This window comes from Poecilia reticulata, chromosome 3, assembly GCF_904066995.2.
Source record: "Poecilia reticulata chromosome 3, P_reticulata-male-v2, whole genome shotgun sequence".
NCBI classification, from domain to species: Eukaryota; Metazoa; Chordata; class Actinopteri; order Cyprinodontiformes; family Poeciliidae; genus Poecilia; species Poecilia reticulata.
This window is the reverse complement of record NC_088832.1, coordinates 12,745,102-12,766,757: the sequence shown is the minus strand read 5'-3', so window position 1 is coordinate 12,766,757 and position 21,656 is coordinate 12,745,102. Positions and strand designations below refer to the sequence as shown.

The following is a 21,656-nucleotide window of genomic DNA, read 5'->3' as shown; positions in this document are numbered from 1 at the left end:
AACTTCACTTCCCTTCTGTGACTCTACAATTTCACTTGTTTGTTGCATTCAGTGCAGATGAAGCTTGGGGGATTTTTCAAAGGAAACTACTTTCACACTTGAAATACTTTTGAGCTTCAGTGCATTTTTTTTCTCAGCTTACATAGTTGTGTTCACATAACAGATATATCTTTGAAAGCACACTGCATATTGATAGATACGGCGAATTTGTTGCCCTGTTATCAAAACTGACCTTTCGCTGCTTTTTTTTTTCTCCCTCTGTTCTCTGTCTGACACAACCGTCGTTGTATCATTTATTATGACAGTGCAGATTTAACCCAGCTTGCCTACTGTATAATTCTCTCACTGCAAAGTTTGCACAGCCTAATAGACAAATAATACTGTTTGAATAATGAATGGTTAAAAATGAAGCACTGTTCTAATCCACAGAGACCTATTCCATTTTATTAACTCACCCACTAGTGACTTGTAAGTCAACTGTAAGCCTACCTTTTATTAAATTCCACTCAAATGCTAATCCACACGAGGCTCTTACACTGAAAGACTTCTTAGCTGGTGAAATCAGCAACAGAAATGTAAGAGTTTGGCTTCTGCAGGCGAACGTTTTTCAGCCAGAGGGTTTTACAAGTTTGATTTAGTGGAGTTCCCCCAACAAACTGATTAAGGCCAAGAAACAGAAATCTCCAAGCACCCAAAGTCCTGAAAGTGAAACTGCCATCTAACTTAAAATTGGTTGTAATTTTTATGAACATATCTGCTTTCTGGTGTAAGCAGGAAGAGTCCTCAAGCACAAAAATTTGGGATTTAATTGAGAGATTTTCAACCCTAAGACAAAACGTTGTGTGGCGTAATTTACGGTCAAACACAAACAGTTTTTTTATTTGTTGTAACGATAAAGAGGCCTTTTTTAAACTTCTTTCTCATTTGCCAAAACAATGGCTCCAGAAAAGCGTATGCTCACAATGTCAAATGCTGGTTTCTTTCTTTAAATAATGTGACATTTATTATGTTATTTATTATGTTAAGAAAACAAAACAAATCAGTGAGACGGAGAAAAAGTCACGCTTTAAGCTGGTTTCGTAAGTGTGCACACCCTGAGACCTTTTGGCTTAAATTCAGCATTCAGTGATTCATTTTCCAGGAGGGAAATGCCAGCATTCTGCATCTTGACTTCGCGATATTTGCCAACTTCTGCGCTACAAAGGTTCTACAAATTCAACAGATTGCGAAGACGTCTCTAGGCTCCGGCCCTCTTCACGTGACTTTGCATTCTGGACTTTGGCTCTTTACTTTAGTTTTCGCTTTATGGAGTCAATTTTATGTTGAATTGTTTTCAGACCAATGGTGAAAGATGTCTAGCAGACACTTAAAATGGTTCTGCAAAAAATTAGATAATTGGAACTGTTCATGATTACAAAAAAACAAACAAACAAAGCATTAAAAGTTGGGAATGATTGGGAGGAAAGGAACCCCACAGTATCATGCTGCCACCGCTGTGATTCAATGTGGGTATATTGTTCTTTTAGTGATTCTCACTGTTGTTTGCATGCCAAACTTACCTTTCAAAATAATTTCCCAGAATTTCAAGGTTAGTTTCATCAAACTATAACACATTCTTCCATTTTTTATTTTTTTTAGCAGTTAGCTGTTAGGTCTAAACATTTTCTTTGGTAGAAATGCCTCACAACACTACCCCTTAAACTAAAAATATGAAGAGTACAGATCCTTTAAGAATTTGAAGGAGCTGCAAGTCTTGCTTTCGGCTTCCTGGTAGTCACCCTGAACTGTTTCTGTCTAGTTTTTTATTTTATTTTACAGCGTTAGAGAACTGTCAATTTCTTTTTGTAAAATCATAATTTTCCTCCAAATTTCTCCAATTATGGATGACTCTCTTCAATGTGCCGTGTTTGTAAATGATGCGGTAAAACTTTCTGCGCTCTTCTCCCGGTAAAGCCTTTGCGTAATGGAACACATCTGATCCTTTTCAACGCGTCTGCAAACTGCAGTGGCTTTAACTGCAGGACGCACATGTGAAAGAATCAAGAAAATCCAGTTAGGACAACTAAGCATTATCATAGATTACTCAGATTAAATGTAATGGATGGCGGGTGTGAACTCAGGAAGAGTGAATACTGAAAATAAATCAGAGGTGGTTTAAAAAAGTGTTATTTTAAGGGTGTGGACAGGTGACTGCCTGTTTTTATTTATTTTTTGCATTCCCCCATCTAACTGGCTTGTTTGCTTTTTTGGTTGAAGTAAATGTCACATGACATGTGAAACAGGTTTTGAAATGGTTTGTGTTAGGTTCATTGTCTTACATGACAAAAAAAGCCTGTACTTTACTTGAGCCACTAACGTTTTGATAGCAAGATAACCTCGGTATTGAAATACCGACATTAACGCTGCTGTAAAGCAGGAGTTGTGTTGAAACAGCCAATGGTCTGGGATTGTTTATTTTTTTACTTTGAAGTTTGCTAGTTTCTTGTTTACATCAGAAATTTTACAATATTCTGAATTTTACATAAATAACAAGGATAGAGAGCAAATCCTCGGTTTATGCCTGCAGCCGATGGGGTCTTTTAAAAAGGGTTTGCTTGTTTATATGTTGCAAAAACAAAATGTGAAAGCTAAAATTCTTTTAAATGTCACAGCTCAGCTGTTGCTGTAAACAAATATTTTCAAAAAAAAAAAAATTCATAATCACATGTTTATCTTTCTCGTTGAGCTGAAACTCTTAATGTCTCTTTCACATGCAGGAGAAATTATACCAAAGCCAAAACGTCTTACAGTCGAGGCGAAAGAAGATACACCACCTTTACGTTTACATTCAGAGTCCCCAGCATTTACTGGCGTTCCTATTAAAGATCGTTAAAATGCTTTAAAATAAATCCATCTTCTATAACAGTGGCATAATCTCACCATGAAATATTGGCGTTTATGCTCTACATGTTTAGTTGATCAGAGTGACTATGCACTTCCATTTAGTATTCTTCCTGTTTCCTTGTTGCTTAAATATGACTTGGCACTGAGGCCTTTTTTTCACTGACACTCAGGTAAAGCAGATCCGTGTTGATCTTAACATTTTTGAAAATGGCTTCAGGAAAATAGCTGTCTACCTACACTTGCACAGATCTGCAGTTACAGCTGTAGGCTTATTGTGAAATGTAGAACAACTGGAACTCTGAAGGTGCCCTATATGTGGGAACTATTGTCTTTGACGCTGCCGTTTGGAGTTTGAAAGTGTTTAATAGTGATGAACAAAGGGGAGTAGAGGATCACAAAATAACAACTGAAGATAAATAAGAATGGACAGAGGCCAAAGTCTTCCTAAAAGTCACAGTAAGATAAGTGAGGTTAAAAAAAAATCTCTAAAGCCTCTTTTTTGCATCTTTGCTAGGGATCCTGATAACTGTAGAGTGGATTTAAGTGTTCAGTTTTTCATAAATGTTTCCATTTCGTCTTTATCTCTAAATAATGACAGAGAGGAATATTACACAATTTTAGAACCTGATAAAGGGCCATTTTAGAACCTGATAAAGACCAGATAATTTATGTATTAATATACATAAATGTATTTTAATACATAAATACATAAATGTATTAAAATAATTAATAAAGGATGTATTTGCCTTTACCATAAACACGTCCACAAACACCATCAGGTTTTTGAAACGCTTGTAAAAACACACTGTAGAACCATTCTCTTGACAGTTTTCATTTGTTTAAAATTTTAGACCTTTAAGTTGCTTAAATTCATTTGACAGTCAAAAATAATTATTTCATTTGTTCTAAGGATAATGTGTATTATTTTACATTAGAGCAACTCAAACTCAAACAGAGCATGCATAGGTAATTAAACTGCTAAAATATTAAAAACCATGTCCCTTTGTAAATGTGTGCAGATTAATCTCTGTACTTTACAGAATAAAAAAAAAAGCATCTTTGGACAAACATTGAAATGATCATATGTGATGTTCAAAGTTTACCTTTTTATCCCACTGCGAATATAAAAACACGTTTGCATGGGAAAAACATGCACAAAATGTGTTTGGATGCTCAAAATGCCACTTTTGGTCTAATTATAGCTGTCTCATTTAAATGCAGAAGAAACGTTCATGCATACCCTATGAGTTTTTTTCAGACAAGCCTTACAAGCATCCCAAATCCATCCATTTGAAAAGTCTTCATCTTCATTGTAGAAATCTGTTTGAATTGCATGTGAATGTTTTAAAATGTATGCAAAAAGAAGACCCCTGCAGACATTAAGTCCACATAAGTATTGCTGAACAGCATCAGTGCTCCATTTTAATTAGCAAATGGATAAAATAGGAGAAAGTGTGTGGGACTGAGGCTTGTGGGTTTTTTTTTTATTAGAGTTGGAGGTCGTGAAATGCCTTGTTTTCATTTTTAAATGCTTTGGTCACTTTGTGAAACAATGATGTCTAGCACAGAAGAAAAAACAACAACAAAAAACAGGTTTTGTGTAAACTACGATTGCTCTAAATGAGAGTGAGTGCAGACATGTTTTAGCTGAGGAACAGAGTATTCATCAAGAATTTAGTCATGTCTATAAAAATTAAATAAAATCAAACAAACAACGACGTTTTAGAGATTACAACTGCAATGACAGTTTGTCTTAAAATTTCGGAGATGTCTCCTGAAGACATTAAATTCCATGATGCTCATCGTTACATTTAGAGGACAAAGAAGGAATCTTGCACACCTGAGAACATCATATCAGCTCCGAAGTAAGGAGTTGTAACGTGTGTGGGTACTTTGCTCCAGCAGGGACTAGGAAACTTTAAAAAAAATACAGATGTAAAAAAGTTAAGATCTTCCGTTGAATTTTCTGTTCTTCATTAAAGAAAAGAATTATGTTTAATTTTGCCTTAGCTCTCTCTGGAAAAGAAAGTAATTTATCTGCACTGCAAAATAAAAAAAATAACCTAGCTTAACTAATTAAACAAAACATGATCAAATATTTCATCTTAAATGAAAGGTTAAATCAGACATTCAGAAAAAATGAATGTCTGTCTGTGTGTATTTATAAAAAAAATCTAATGAGATTTGATCCCGTATTGAACTGATAAAATTTTTTACCCATTTTATGAAAAAAATATTGTTCCACCATATAAAGATTTTTGTCATGTTTTGTCTAAAACAAATCTTTGTCTTGTAACTCACCAATTTGCCCCTCTTTCGTTGATAAAAATCTCAATTTAAGGACTTAAAATGAAAATGAGCACAACACAGTCAACTCAAGCGCTGCACTTCCTCTCTGTTCGCTTTTCTTACGTTCTGAACCATTGAACACAAAAACACCTTAAGAATATCTCTCGCCGTGTTTGGTGAGAGGAAACACTACCAGAGAAAATCCGCGTCACTTCCCTTTTAATCCACAAGGTCATGGGAAAGCTTCCACTACCTCTTTCGCAATTAAAACTAGTGCTTCATGTTAGGGCTCTGACGCGACAGCACACACCTTGTCAAGTCTGAAGAAGGTGGCAACATCTGTCAGTCCAGTTTTCCAAATGAGTGTGTCTGCAAGTTTTGATATGAAAAACACTGGTCACTGAACCAGAGAAACATGGCGCACAAACGACAATCTGCAAACTCTTTTCATCTAACCCTCTCCTCCAGGAAGATAATTGCTCAAATGGACTAGGGCTTGCATGTAAGGGTACCGTAGCTATGTAGGTGTGTTTGCATGCGAGGTGGTCTTAAGACTGTTTTAAGAGCGACGTGAGCAGGCCCTGCGTTAATTAACTCTGGCAGGCCTGTGTTCCTCCTGGCAGTACGCAGGCAGACATTCTTGCCTGGCTGCCCTCAGTGACGCCTGGTCAAAAATAGGGCACCACAGTAATGATCACAATGGTGACATCATCTTTGCCTTCAATGTGCTCTCCCCTCGGTGCTCGTCTGAACAAAGAGCAGCAGGCGTGCAGGGGAGGGAGGCAGATGTCACTTCGTGTCTGGGGAACATTAAGACCCAACAAATGTTCTTTGAATCCTTGGAAGATCCTTTTTAAGGGTTTCGCGTGGGCTAAAAAGAAAAAAAGAAAGAAAAAAAAACACCCCCAAAACGCTCCTAATTGCTTTAAAGGCAATTAATTAGAAATGGGCTTCTGTTTTAGTTTGGATTCAATTGTTTTTAAATGACGCATAAGATTTGAAACAGTTCAGGTAAAATGCCCGCAGTTGAGGAATGTGCATGGTGAGAGGCGAGTGTCCGCAAATAGCTCGCAAGCGTGTTTAGATGGTGGCCCTCTAACATGTGATCTAAAGTGTTAACACATGTGGCCTTGTTTTTTTTTTCAGCATTGTTACTGATCTGTTCAGATGGATGCCCTCAAGTCTTGAAGCAGACTTCACACACACACAGATGCATGGAGGACATTTTCATTGTAAATGCATAAATGATTGACATTCAGTTTATGTATTCGGGAGATCATTAGAGTTTTACAACGCAAATCTGAAGATTTCCTGAATCTCACAGTCCATGAAGTCAATCGACGAAACCCGACACAATTTGTGTGAGACGATAGCAAGCAGATAATCTATGTAGGCTCGAGTCCGCTGTGATGTTTGGTGCTTTGAATCTGTTTTACCTAGCCTAAATAAATCCCACAGGAATGTTTGCTTCTATGCAGTCCTTCCTGGAAGTCTGTCTACTTCAAAACACTGAGTTTGTCTTGTAGTTCTCCCCCCTCTGAAATCCAGTAAAAGTCTGTAAAAGAGTGAGAGAGAGAGACAGAGAGAGAGAGAGAGAGAGAGAGAGAGAGAGGAAAGGAGAACGAGAGGAAAGGGATTCTCAAGACCTGGACGAGCCGTGGGAAAAGAGGGGTCTTGTAGAGGAAAAGCAGAAATGTCTCAGGACATTCCTTTGTGATTACACAGCGCTACACAAATCCAGACATTCTTGTACTCATTCCGTGTCTTATGGCTCGAGTTAAAGTCTCATTTGTGAACTCGTAAACATCCGTGTGTCTTTTACTTGTGCAGATGTTGTTGGAGTTTTTTTTTTTTTTTACTTCTATTTAGATCTGTTTAAAGTTGAATAAACACAGCCTCAAGGAAACCTGAGGGTAGAAGACTAAGATCAATTTGCAATAATTATGTATTTCCTTTTTCCGAGCCGGGGAACTTTGATGTTGCACCACACCATCCTTTACAGCTGGAATAAAGGAAAAAAAAAAAACAGCTCAAAGGGGCAGGCGGGTATCATATCCACAGGACCAACACAAGAAGATTCAAACAAGAGGAGGGCACTGTGTGTAAATCTCAGGTTACACGCCCGAGATCTTTGAAGAGTCAGCTGCCCCCAGTGGGAAGAGGCATGTTCCTCCCTTGTCGCAGCCACCATGAATGAGAAATGGCTCCAAGGAATGCTCCATTATCGTCCTATCTGAGAAACTGGGGGAGGGAAGAGAAGCTAGTCTCCCTTCATTTGGCTGCGTGCAGAATCATGTGTTAGCAGGAGGATAGGGGGTGGGGGTGTGAGGAGTGGGCACTGGCCTACAGACCCGCAACTGGGCTGAGCAGCCTCCTCCCCGGCTCACCAGACCTTGCACTTCCTCATTTGTCTAGGTCATACGTCCTTTTTGTCAGCAATTAATCTGCAGCTCCACCCTCCTATATTTACCCCCTTTCGCTCACGGTTTCTCCTTCACCTCTTGTTCTCCCGGCCTTGGCTGGATTTACTCTTGGTTTGATCACTGTTCGCTGTTGTATCCCAGCTACTAATAATGGACGGCTGGCCACTTTAGATGCTACGTTTGAGCCGTGCACGAGAAGCATGCTGTTGACCTTCACGTTATTATGCATCCGCTGTGCGACAATGCTCCCTCTCTGCTCCAAATTGACCTTCCAGGACCCCCCCACTCACTCCCCGTTTTCCCTCCTTCTACCTCACACACAGTTAACATGAATTCACTGTGTGTGATTGTGAATTAATCTTATTTGAGGATGCAAAATCGCAGCTTTAAAACTGAATGCGGGGGCGGGGGGAGAGAAACAAACTGTATGTATTTTCCCTAATCAATATATCTTGGGATTTGCTAAATAAGATGCAAGTAAAACTTACGTAAATCATAAAGAAAGAAAAAAATCCTAATCCTGGATTTACAGTGCTGATGCCTTTCAGAACAATTACACAAATCAATCTAATTAAACCTGTTGAAACTGGCTTTAATTGCCTCCCTGATTAAACAAACAGCAAGTTATAGAATGCAAATAACAATGCAGATCAAAAAGCTGCGCAGGCACGAAACCGTAAACTTCAGCGCCCCTTAGTGGTCATTAGCTTCCTGTGACTTGTCTAATGACGTCAGCCCTGGACAATACACTCACACTCGTGCTCACATTCCCACTGTGACTCTGTGTAAGTGGGTGTGTGTGTATGTGTGTGTGTGTGCTTCTATCACTCATGTTGTGGGGACATAAATCAGTTTCCAGAGTCAGACTGTGGGGGATAAGTAGTGTTTACAGAGTTAAGAAAGGTCTCAAAGATATATATGTTGGCTGATGTGGGCTCTTCTTGTGTGATGGAAACATGACTGCGCATAATGCATCTGGTAATTTTCATGCAAAGAGTGATTAACATGAACTACACCAATATATATACTGCAAAGACAAGATTGGTTATGGCTACATGTATAACAGCCTGTTTGCATATGAATCATCTGTTCAAAAATGTTCCTGGTATTTAAAAGAGATACGATCACTTTGTGTTTTTTGTTTGTTTTTTTTGTTTTTTTTTTGTATCTCTATGCTTAGTGGCTTCATGAATGTTGTCAAGGTTGCTCTGCAGTAATGTTTTGTAAATGGTTCAGGGTGCTTTGTTATGGAGAAAAAAAAAAACGTGGATTCAAGTCAGGCAACATAGCTGAGCATGCCATCATTTTCAAATTTTTCTTCCTTAATAAGTCTTGTGATTCTCCCACTGTGGATTTTGGATTGTTCCCATCATTCAATCTTCAGAGCTCCTCTGGTTGGTGTCTGTTAATAGTGTAATCAGGCTGTGGGTTAACATGATGTGAATGCATGAATGCCCACACCTTCACAACCATCAGCACCGTTTGCCACTTTCACGTTTCCACCACTATTCAATGTGCTGGATAGTTTTGTGGTTAACATGCTTGACTCCATTTAAACCAGTCCAATTTCATTTTTTCTACCTTGGCTGGATAGAAAAACATCAAGCTCTCTTTCACTGATACACCATCCATAACACTGATAACAAACTATATGTTTCAGCATGTTGATGGAGTTGTCAATTTTTTTTTTTTCTTGAAATATCTCGAGAAAACACATAAGGAAGTGATAGAGCTGTGATGTGACAAGTTGTACTGTGTTCCACTGATAAATAATTGGATCATTTGACTTGTTTTTGAATACCATTTTTATCTGTTTGAGTAAAAATGTCTGTTTTTTGTTGTTGTTGTACACACAGTGGATAAAAAGTGTCAGCATTTTCAGATAAGGGGTCAATCGGGTAATTTCAGAAGAATTACATTTTAAGAAAATGACAGCAGAGATGATTTACAGTATTGTTTTTAGTTAGTTTGAAAGAATACATCTTTTTTTATCATAAATACTACGTTTTTTTTATGTGTAGTATCACCATATTATTTAAGATAGCTGCTTCAAGCAAATGTTTTAATTGTTAATAAATAGATACATTTATAAAGTGTATAAATGTTAATCTGCTTTTGGTTCATTTTCCTTGGGATAAACTGTAGCTGAAACCTAAAGAGTAACCAGAGAAAAGCTTTAACCTAATTTGTACATGCAAACTTTAATATGCATTTTTCAAAGCCAACCTTTACGTACACTGAATAAATACCACACAACATTTACCCCCTCCGCTGTTGAATCAGGTCAAACGTCTCGTTTTAGGTCAGTTAGAATTAGTCAAATTGTTTCTATTTGCTAAATGCCACAAGAATGAAACACAATTTTAGGTTACCTTCTTTCCAATTATGTCTAATATCATCTTTAAAAAAAAACTGATGTCATTATTGACTCATTATATAGTTTTGCATGCAAAAGGGCATCACCCAGTTTAATTAATTCTGCTTACCTTTCTTATCTCAGATGCCAGAGAAACCTGTAATACCACCACCACTTAAAATTCAGCACTTATGTCTTTACGAAAAAAATAAATTCTAATGTGGTCAAATTCTGACAAATTTGTGTAATAAGGTATTTTAAATCCAGTATAATTTTTTCCCCACATAACACAACACAAATTTTTAAAAGTACCTTAAATTAGTAAAAAAAAAAGAAAAAAAAGAAAAGAAGTTCAACATGTTCATGGAAAACAACACGCAACTTTAAGAAACGCCATTTTGTGAAGATGTAGTTTTGCTCAGTGCCACTCAGTACCACACATCAGTGACAGTTATCAGGGACACCAGATTGGTTTCACATATCTCAGATGATTTATGCATTCATAGGTTATGCATTTGCATACAAAAAGATATGATTCCGAGTTTTATCTTTTCCTATTTACTATTTTATTATGTACAGATAAGTATGTAAATTGGATTATTTTACACATATTTCTGCTGTGCTGCTGTGTCTGTTAGTGTTATTGTATTTCAGCAGGACATCCATACACATGCATTCAATGTTATGTTTTGCTGTATTACTCATGGACTAAAAACTTGCAGCACTATTGATTAGTAATTTATGGCACATGTAGCCATTTCCAGAGAGAACAGATAAGCATTCACTATTGTTTTGATGCTGTTTATAGTTTTTTTTCCACTTGATTTATTCCACATATCTACCTCATTTACAGTCCCTAGGAAAAGTATTTCTACATTTTGTTATGTGTGAAACTGCAAACTTGTGGGTATTTCAGTGGGATTTAATGAAATAGAACAAAACAAAGAGCATATAGTTTTCAGGGGTTTTTTTTGTTTGTTTTTAACAAATTAATATCTAAAAACTGCTAATACATGGCTCTCTCAAACTGACAAGCCAGGGAAGGAGAGTATTAAACAGAGAAGCAGCCAAGAAGCTGATACTAACTCTGAAGGAGCTTCAGAGATACACAGCTCAGGTGGTAAAATCTACACTAGAAATGTTGATCTCCAAAATTCTGGCCTTTGTTGAAGTTTGGCCAGAAGAACGCCATAGTAAGTCCTATTAGCAGTTTAGTTATGATTGGCTGTTTCTGACTGAGCGGAGTAATTATGCAGTGCAGGGAGGAGGCAAAGGAGATCAATTTTTTTTTTTCAGAGATTATTTGTCTCATGTTAGGACAGCGAATGTTTTAATACGTATGTAAAATAAATTTTTACGTATGTTAGATGCTGCAGCTTTAAGCAGAGGTTCGGTGTGAGAGTCACTACCAGGTGGAGCAGAAGCGGCGCTCCTTCTGTGAAATATTACTACCTGTATCGCATAGCAGCGGTTCAACAGCGAGAGCAGAACCAGCGTCTTACATCGCAGCTCGAAGACTTATTTTGAGGGTTATTTGTTTAGCTTTCTGACCATCATGCTAATCCGGGTGAGTGTTTGTAGCTGTGCGCTGCTTTACCTGCTATCTGATCGTCTTTTTTACTGCAGTGAGTCTCGATGTAGCCAAACTCCGTCAAGTTTGCCATTGTTCTTATGCCATATTAGATTCGTCGTGTTGATGCATTTTGAAGTGCTTCACCACAGGTGCTTCAATTTTCCACTGCAACATGCAAACTTCCCCAGTCACTCCGTGCTATAGTTCCACATCGCTTAGGATTTGTTGCTGCGTGCTTGCGCAGTGTGAAGGAAAGAGGAGACCAGCTTCACAGGCAGGCTGTGAAATGAGAAGCAGGTGGTCGGTTTGTGTGATAGGCAACAAGAGATCATGATCAGCGATACACGTTTTCACGGAAATCGGCCGATTATGATCGGTGGCCGATCGATCGGCACACCTCTACTTTATAGATATATCTTCTCCACAGTAAAACATGGTGGTAGTGGTATTATTATGCTGTGGGGATGCTTTTCTTCACCATGTTCGGGGAAGCTACAAAACGTTGGATGGAACTTTTTGTAGTTCCATCCAACTACAAAAAGTTGTTGGCCTGTGAGGTGGCTGCGAAAGAATTGAGATTGAGAAGGAGGTTATGAAGATCAGGCTTTCCTTCAAATTCAAATGACTTTGTATTGATCTGTCATATAAAATAACAAGAAATTTGTGACTGACACATAAAATACCTCTGTAAGGCATCATGGTCTTTATTAATGGGTTTTATGTATTTCTTTTATAGGTATTGATATCATGTTTGTGTTTAATTTTGGAGCACAGGACTCTTAACGCTTTACTTTAATCCACTCCACTAAACAGCAAGACATTTTAGGTCTGACCTGAAAGGAGTTAGCCTTTTGTTCCTTAAGGAAAATAATTTCTATCCTAAATAAATACACATAGACGTAGAAATAGAAGAAAGACAGATAGCTTGTGTAGCAGAGGGACTGGAGGGAATCACAGGTTGAAATCTTCAGAGACTGCCCTGAATGCCCCGTGCTTGTGTTTGTAGCTTAGCAAAAGCTGATCACATCACATGTGTTGGTAGGTAATTCGGGTGAACCCTTTTTGGCAGGCAACACACAGACAAACTAACAGCTAACAGTTCAATATCCGAGGTGATGAGACGCTCATTCAGAGTAATATTTTTCAGGATTGCACCATCTGCTGCCTCTGCAATCCCTTCTGGTTTTCTCTTGTCACTGTGTCTGCAGTTTTTGTTTGCCTGCATTTGTCTGGCAGCTGTACAGAGAGGTCTTGGAGTCTGGATCATGTCCCTGCTGCCATCTCTGTAAAAGTGAAACAGCACAGTAGACATGTTTTGTGTCCTGGTCAGTTCTTAAAGCTTGCTTTGGTTTTGCATGCAATCTCATATTCTCTGCAAATACCTGGTGAAAAATATATTGAATGGTCTCCTCCTTGCTTCCTGTTTTCACCGACTTACTCCAGAGATTTCACTGCAGCTACTTGGAACATTTGTGCATCTGCCTCTTTAATATTCTGGCTCATTTTTAACAAGTGATCAAATCTACCACCAGATATAATTAAAAGGAATAAATCAAAGCTTATATCAAAACATAATGACAAGGCATCATCTGTGCACCATGCGCATTTTGTGAAGTACAAGATTTAAAAAAGATGTTTTTATTTGTCTGGACCAGTGGTGTCCAAATTCGGTCCTCGAGGGCCAGCATCCTGCATGTTTAAGTTCTCTCCCTAGTGGTAGTAACAACCTCCTCAGCAAGTCAATGTTCTCCTTAAACCTTCTAATGAGCCATCATTTGATGCAGGTATGTAAAACCAGGGAGAGAACTAAAACATGCAGGATGCCGGCCCTCGAGGACCGAGTTTGGACACCCCTGGGACTCACTATTTGAGTCAAACTATAAGCCAACATTCACAAAAATACATGTCTATGTATTTGTTATCCAAGCCGTAACAATGGAAACACATTATCAGGTTTGACTTGAACATATTTCATTACATAAAATTGTGCAAAGTAGAGTTCTTTATAAAATCACAAGAGACTGTTTTCAGTCTGATTCTTCTTCAGATCTGCTGCAGCCATCAGCATCTGCCACTCTTTGAAGAACCTTGAATAATATCAGTTGCAACAACACAAAATGTCCTTCTGTAATTAGGAAAGGATTGTTTGAGTTGATTTGTTTGATCCAGACGAATAATTTCTACAATATTTATAGCTGTGCAATAAAAAAGTAATTTTTTTGCTAATTCCATTTTTATAAAAACGGTATGAGTTAACCAACTGTCATTAAAAACATTTAGGAAATTTTAATGACGCTTCTCAGAACAAAGTTAAAGTTTTTAAAGTGTACAGTCTAAAAATATTAAATCAGTCAATTCCTGGTGAAATGTAAAATTTAGTATTTTTTAAATGAAAAATGTAGGTTTTGTTAATGGAACTGTCGGCGTTAGCTTTTAAAAAATGCCGTTTCTGATTAGTTTCAACAAGAGTTAAAAACCCAATGAGATAAAAAGCAGTAGCTCAACAGAGCCACACGGGGGCGTTGTTTTTCTCAGCTTAGAAGCCAAATGGTGAAGAAAAAATGAAGGGCCCCATAAAAAAATGTCAATATCAATTGCATAAATGTGTGCAGATAATTTCGTTCGATATATCTCTTTGATGATTTGCACGAAGAAGCAACAGAAAACAAACTCGAGCTGAAGCCCCTCCCACCAGGTCAACGCATATATCTCCATCTGCGTCAGCTGCATAGGGACGGACGGACGCCATAGTTCCTGTTGTGCTAAAACAAGGAAGAGCTTAAAGCCTAGGTGAGGACATACGGTAATAACATCCGTTTTTCTTTTATATTTTCCTACTTTTGCATGTGCTGAAAATAATATAGACAAATAAAGCTCGGAGTTGAAGTTAACGTTGAACATTAGCTCGAGAATGCCAGGAGTGTAACAGTGGAGGGAAACAAACCTAGCTGTGGCCGTTACCCAGACTGATATTTCGACAGTAAATCAACTGATGGAAGCAATGATGTATCTTATTTCTGACGGGAACATCCACAAAGTCACGTCTTCTTTACTGTACATTTCTGCTGGTGAAGCTAACAGCTGTCACCGTTTAATGTGTTCGGTGTCATGGAATTTAATTTGTTTGAAAACTGCTAATTAACAAGAGCAACCAGAATCGGGAAGCGTTGTCACGAAATCATTTTATCAAAGCTTAAATGCATAAAGAGGCAGTCTGTAGAGCATGAACTGGAAGGTTTCCAGTGTTGGTTAGGTTTTTAATCCAACAAACCCATAGATAATGAAGTATAACGCCATAAACAGGCAAGGGAAACAAAGGGCGTTACCGAGTTCAGGCTAAAACAGTCTCTTCTCATAAAACCATCTAGTCAAATAACTTCTAAATGCAAAGTCCTGAGCTGCGTTACTGCTGCACAGGCTGTATGTTGGTGTTTTATCTTATTAAATGTACCTGAAAAACCATAACTGTGTAAGGCGTTGTGGGATATAGATTTCTAAGCATCATAGAGAAGTAACAGAATGAGATGGTGAAGGAAGTAAGCATTGGGCAATACTGACATTGATCAAATACATTTTTCATGTTAGCCTTTGCAACTTCCACAATTATGATGGGTTTATGTATTTTAACTAAACATAGTTGCTGATTGTACTATATTAAAAAAAATAGTTATTTAATTATGTGCATGTGGGTTTCGAACATTGTTTGCTCACATTAAACTGATACCCACACTAAAAAATATCTAATAAAATAAAAAATAAAAAGTTAATATTGGCCTTATTTATCGCTGGTCAAAATATTTGACTTGCTCTACTCGCTGCTCATCATTTGAGTGTCCCAATCTGCAGCCCAGCTGAGTTATATTTACCACAGCTGGTCGAATGAACATCCATGTATCTATATCACTGCTGGGGAGCAACTCGAATTGTCTCCTTATGCGAGAAGCTTTCAAATTTGAATATTTGACTGATACTACATTGATATTATTCCTGAGTTCACTTGTAAGAGTTTTTTTGAGACAAAAATATTAATGTGTTATTGTTGATGGAGTATCTTGCTTGCGTAGTCATATCTAACTGTGCCATGTTGGTGTCAAGTTCCTGTGACAGAGTTCGTAGTCCTAAAGATAGGCACAGTAACTTTGATATGAAGTCTAGGTAGCAGCATGGTGGCTGGTTTTAGTGTTTACTGACACACCATCACATAATCAGTCAGCTAATCAGACGTGCTAGCACACCGCCTCGACAAGGCTCGGCCTGAAACCCAGTGAAATAACGCGAGTCTGTCTGTCTGAAATGTAGGCTTAATCTGCTGATGTATTTAGAAAATGGTCATCCATTTAAACTTTTAGCCATATAACTTGTCTGTTAGATCATTTTATCTTTCAGTAATGTGCTTTGGCATCTCGTCTTGACTTTTCAAGGTGCAAAGCAATCCGTGATGGACTCCAGGTCTCGGAGACTTCCGTTTTGTCTATCCAGCTCCAGATCGTCCTACACCTTCACTCCGACTGTCTCCTCGTCACTGGGATCCAGTAGGCGGTACAGCAGGGAGCCAGTGCTGAACAATGACCGCTTCCAGAGCGCATCATCTCCCTACAAAGCAGACACAGATAAACAGGTAGAATGATTGTGAAACACTCTGGCTTATTGCACGTCGGTTTTATAGATTAAGATTCCACATACCCTCACTTAATTCATGAGAACTTTCCGTAAGAAGTGAAAGGTATGTTTCCTTAAGGTATTTTTTCCCCATGCATGTCCACAGTGCACCCTCTTTTAAGACGTGAGAACCAACTGCAGCACCTTTTAGTGTTCCTCTGCCTCTGAAAATGACTTTGATGTCCTTTCCTGTCGCCAAAGAGCGATCATTTAAAGGAGCTCTTTCCTTACAGGTTGCCTTTGCTGCATGATACAGTAGCTGACTGCGTATATCAGTGGTGCATCAGCCGACACTCCAGGGGTCTTTTTTTAGGACAGCCTAGATTCCTTGTGTGTATTTCAGTCCTGCTGCTCATCGAGGTCCGTTTCACAGGATAGTGTTTCTTTTTGCCAGGGCCTTGAGTTGTTCCTGTTCTTCCTAGAACAGTAAAGGTATGGGGTGTGGATGTAGCAAATCACATTTTAAGCAGTTTAAGGATTATATCAGGTTCTGATTATTGCTGATGTTTTTTTGCATCATTTTTTTTGCATACATAAAGGACATACAATCAGTCTTGCAACATTGCTCATGCAAAATTCTCATGCTTTTTCTTTTTTCCTTTTGTGAGTCTAGAGATTTGATCTTCATAGAAGCATTGCTCATATATGAGCTCTGGCTAATGCTTTGTGTTCTTTCACTTTCTTCTGAAGAGTTCTCGCCTCCTGAGCTCGTCAAGAGATTACAGCAGTTCTGACACTCGCTCCCCCAGCTGGAAGCTGCCTTCTTTGACGCCCTCCGGCAGATCTTACAACCGCCCCTGGGTTGAATCAGCTCTCAGCAGTAGGAGCAAAGCGGTACTGAAGCTTGCCTTTCATATGGGGTCACACAGCTGAGATCTACTAAAAGATCTCAGGTTAGAGGGAGAATCTTTAAAGGGAAATCATTCAAACTCCTTTTTTTTTTTTTTTTTTTTTCTTCCTCAGAGTGATGCTGAAGGGAGGTCAGGGATTTGCTCGGGTGTTCTGTCTGCCAGTGACGATGCAGAGTCGAAAAGGGCCAAACTTTCATACAGCAATCGCCTGTACTCCAGAACGGCCAACACTTCGCTCACAGGTTCTGGCTACTCTAGTAACGTGCTCAGCAGCAGCAGAGGTTTGTCATGGCTCAAACTATGGATCCAAAGCAATTATTTGAGATTTATTCCCAGATTAGATTCAGTTCTACACATGGGAAGAACATGAGGAGTGCTAATGCATTCCATGATAATCCCAGGCAGCTCTTAATTTACTTAGAGGGATAATATCTCAGTTTTATCTATAATTGGATAAAAGTTTAATGTAGAGCAAATGAACTTGTGTCACATCAACATTTAGCTGATTTTTTTTTGGGGGGGGTAATTTAGTAAAATATTTTCTGTTTCCAACAGACACAAATGACTCTCTTGATTCATCCTGGGGTTCATATCGTTTACTCTCAAGACCAACCCCTTCCTCCACGAAGCCTCTGCTGTCCTCCAGAGAGCAGGAGACGAAGATTGAGCCCGGCCTCTCGAGTCTGGGAGAGAGAAGAGCCAGGAATCCTGGACTGGTTTCCTCACTGTGTACGCACGGTTTATCAGGTGGTGCGGTCCTTTTAGACTTGTTGAACTTATGTGGTTCATGCTCTTTTTGCCTTTCAGATCAAACTGACAGGGTGACGTCCACATATGCACAAGGAGCTCGGCCAAAAGAAACTACCTACTCTCCCTCTTCCTCATCTTCCGCTGTGCGGGAGAGCTCTCTGAGTCGCCACGCCTCATCCTTCTCCTCGCAGCAGCCGACGTCATCGCGGCTGCATGACTTGAGCAGCAGAAGCGCGGCTCGTTTTGCAAACGCTCCACCTTCTCTCCGCTCAACTCAGGAACAAGCTCGAAGCGCAGTATCCTCTGGCGTATTCGCCTCCCACTCCTCATCCTCTTCCTCTTCCTCCCACTCCCCCTGGCAGTCCACTGCCCTGAGCAGACCAGAGCCCGCCCTCCCACGGCCGTCCGCCGAGGACGGAGAGCCGGAAGGCCGGAGCTCCACACGCCGCTTGTTGTCTCGTCTGTTTTCGCGGCGTTCTAGCCAGGACTCTTCCAGCTGCTCATCCAGCGTTCGCTCGCTCGATGACGACAGCCCGTCTACCAGTGGGGAGTCGGTGGACAGCGACGAGGGAGCCGGGCCGTCCAGCGCAGACCCAGACGTTGGCAGTGCGGCGACGGCCTTGGATAGCCTCAGGAGTCATAGAACGGACCTTTCTACTATCCAAGAAAGCAACCCGGGTCACGATGGTCTGGGCCGGTCCGGAACGGCTTCATGGAGAGAACCTTCTGTAAGCAGCGGAGGAGGAGGGAGGGGCTCATCTTGGCTCTCTGCCCCCTTCCGAGCCCGCTGCCCCCCCCTCCTGTCCCGCCTCCGAAGGTATGCAAGAGAAGACTCCCCTTCAGGCTCAGAGCAGGACTACAGCAGTCCGCAGCATTTACTGAGAAGGTGGGATGACCTGGAGCATAAAGCATCGCATGATGATGATGAGGAAGAAGAGGAGGAGGAGGAGGAGGAAGATGATGATGAAGATGACGAGGAGGAGGAGGAAGGAGCGTTTGCTTTGGATTCTTTCGCTGAGTCTTATGCTGATGGAATAGAGGATGAAGCGTTGCCTGACCTGGAAGTTGTGTTTTCGCCTCGCCGGCGGCTGGGAGTTCTGGAAAACCTTTCAGCCGCTGTGGGACGCGGCGAGAGGCAGCCGGAGCCGGACCAGAAGGAGAAGACGCTCTCCAGCAAGGATCAGGAGAAGCTGCGCGAGATCAAAGAGAAGTAATTCAGATATTTATTTTTTAGAAATGTGTGTCGTGTTAATGCTGTCAGTTTATTAATTTTTGTAAATTTATCCTTTAGCAAATCAGTCGTTGTTCTTGAAAGTATAATGAAGGCTGTGGAAAAGAATCATTACTTGTCTTTGCCGCCACAGACTATTAATGGAGGATTCCGACGAGGAGGAAGGAGACCTGTGCCGAATCTGCCAGATGCGAGAGGAATCTTCCTCCAACCCCCTGATCCAGCCTTGCCACTGCACCGGCAGTCTGCAGTTCGTCCACCAGGAATGCATTAAGAGGTGGCTCCGCTCCAAAATCAGCTCAGGTAACCTCTAGATACAAGAACTGTTTAGGGAACTACAGCAAGGCGTAATCGATTACATGTTAATGTTGTATTTAGGAAATTACATCATGGATTCCGCAGGATCCAAAAAAGCCATCTTGAATTTTAATAATATTGCACCAAAAAGTCTTAAACACCCAGATTTTAAAAACTAGATTTAAAATCACTTTCTATTGAATGTGGTTCTTTGCTGTGGTAATAGGGTTTCTTGTTACATCATCCAGCACTAGCTCATAGACGATGTTTGTTTTTACCTGGTTTAAAATTTCAATGGTCTGCTTGACTTGTAGCATTGTTGCTGGATAACCTACACTTGACGTTTCAGCCAGTCATAAAACATCAACTGAAGTTGACAGTTATATTTCATAAGTTATTATGCAAGCTAAATGTGATTTAGGAAGCTAAGAAGTTTATTCTCATTAACCTTAAATTTAAATAGTTTTAAGACGGTTATTAGTCCTGTTTTAAACTTGGGAAAACTTCCAAACGATGGCAAAATCTCTTCCTCTCCTTTTCATTCCCAGGAACAAACCTTGAAGCAGTCACAACATGTGAGCTCTGTAAGGAGAAGCTGCGCTTGAATATTGATAACTTTGACATCCAAGAGTTGTACAGAACTCACGTCCAGGTGAGTCATTCCAGCCCGTTTAAGAAAACTACTACTGCGCCTTATTTAAAAGCCAAACACGGAGAGACTCACTTCTGTTGATGCTGAATTTATTTGATGATTTTATTTAAAGAAACAAAATGAGTTGTATGTTCTGTTTCCATTTGCAGCCTATTGTGTGATTGTTGCATTTTGTTTCCCTGCATGGTGGTGTGGGAACCAGACAGAATGAATTCATTTTAAGATTCTTGCAGATAAATCAGTTAAACCAGTGGCCAAGATTGTACATGGCTTTAATTAACAGTATAAAGTGTGCTGAGGTTGCAAATGAAAGGATGCAAACAAAAGCATTTGCTGTTTCTATAACGATAAATGCAAAAAGTCTTTGGGGCCATGTTTGATTGAATACCTGCTCATATATATATTTAATATAATTAACTGAACTAACAGTTCAGTACTAGTTCAGGCAGTTTTACTTGCTTACATTTTTATTCTATCAGTTTCCTGTGTTCTGTAAAATATATATATATTTTTCCTTTCCTCCAGTCGGAATATGATGAATTCATCAGCAGCGGCCTCTACCTGGTGGTCCTGCTCCACTTCTGCGAGCAGCGGTTCTCCGATGTGCTCGGAGCTGTCGACGCAGCCGGGGTGAGAAAACACACACTGATCCCCACTCCCCACGTTCACCAGTCGTCTTAAATTCATTAGTTTCTCTCAATTCTGGCTTTTTTAAAAAAAAAAAGCCACTTTTATTGTTTTTCAATCAAATTAGTCTGCACTCTGTCTCTTACCAGATAGATGCACGCGTTTAAATTTGTGTCAGACTTTAAACGTTGTAAAATCAGACAAATCTTTGCTTTCTCATCAGTTATTCAACCTGGTGAGAATTCTACATGAACACATGGACAGTCTTGAAAGTATGTTACCCACTCCTTGTCTCCTGGCTCTTGTTGAAAATCCTGTTGCTTGAGAGGAAAATTGTTTCTTGTGCATTATATTTGGGGGGGAAAAAGACCCCAAACAAAACTCAGATTTTACTTGTAGAATTAAATAGTGGCGACAGAGTTTAACTTGATGATTCTGGATTTCAGCTCCCAATGGAGAAAGCGACGAGGAAGACCAGGACAGCCGGCCGTCTATTGACTTCTCCGACCTGGACTATGACGAAGAGTACTGATCATCTTAGCATGACGTAGTTGTTGTAGCTCACTCGGTTTTTCGCCCTTCGCTATGATGTCATGTTCAAGTGCATCTGCAGCAAGATACCATGTGCACAGAACATGTTTTACCATTGTCGCCGGTGGCTTTCGCACATATGCAAACTTGGGATGAATTAATGCATAATATTTTAAGTAAGACCACTCTGTCTGTCTTGTCTTTTTTTTTTTTTTGGTTGTGCATTTTAATTTAACTTTAAATAAATCTTTTTAACGGTCATACCACAAGTGCTTTAATGGTTAAATGAGGACAAGAACTTTTTACTCCGATTAAAAATACTTCAAGTCAGAATATATAAAATGTGGTTATTTCTTTTGCTTTCCTTTCTAATGAAAATAAAAAAAAATACAAAATCACGTTTACCCCATCAACTTTTATTTCTTGTAAATGGTCTATGTATTAAAATAGTTTTCAGCTTTCAGTTTGGGAATAAAGATTGCAAATACTCCTTTAAGGCTCCTTTGACTCTATTGGGTTAGAAATGTCTTGCGA

General features: G+C 39.5%; 1 protein-coding gene across 4 annotated transcripts; it reads left to right on the top strand.

Annotated features, from left to right (window-relative positions):
• The first annotated feature begins 14,088 nt into the window (after positions 1 to 14,088).
• marchf7 (membrane-associated ring finger (C3HC4) 7) lies at positions 14,089 to 21,612 on the top strand. 4 transcript variants are annotated; one of them, XM_008404452.3, is made up of 11 exons: positions 14,090 to 14,327; positions 15,946 to 16,142; positions 16,874 to 17,017; positions 17,147 to 17,315; positions 17,590 to 17,763; positions 17,842 to 18,994; positions 19,149 to 19,318; positions 19,861 to 19,964; positions 20,490 to 20,594; positions 20,815 to 20,863; positions 21,038 to 21,612. In XM_008404452.3, the coding sequence occupies exons 2-11, from the start codon at positions 15,963 to 15,965 to the stop codon at positions 21,121 to 21,123; spliced, it is 2,334 nt and encodes a 777-aa protein (XP_008402674.2). In that variant the 5' UTR covers positions 14,090 to 14,327; positions 15,946 to 15,962; the 3' UTR covers positions 21,124 to 21,612. The 4 variants fall into 4 exon arrangements, with proteins under 4 accessions (XP_017159673.2, XP_008402674.2, XP_008402673.2 ...); XM_008404451.3 differs by having other exon boundaries at positions 14,091 to 14,314; XM_081605109.1 differs by lacking the exon at positions 14,090 to 14,327 and adding an exon at positions 15,585 to 15,819.
• Positions 21,613 to 21,656: the final 44 nt, after the last annotated feature.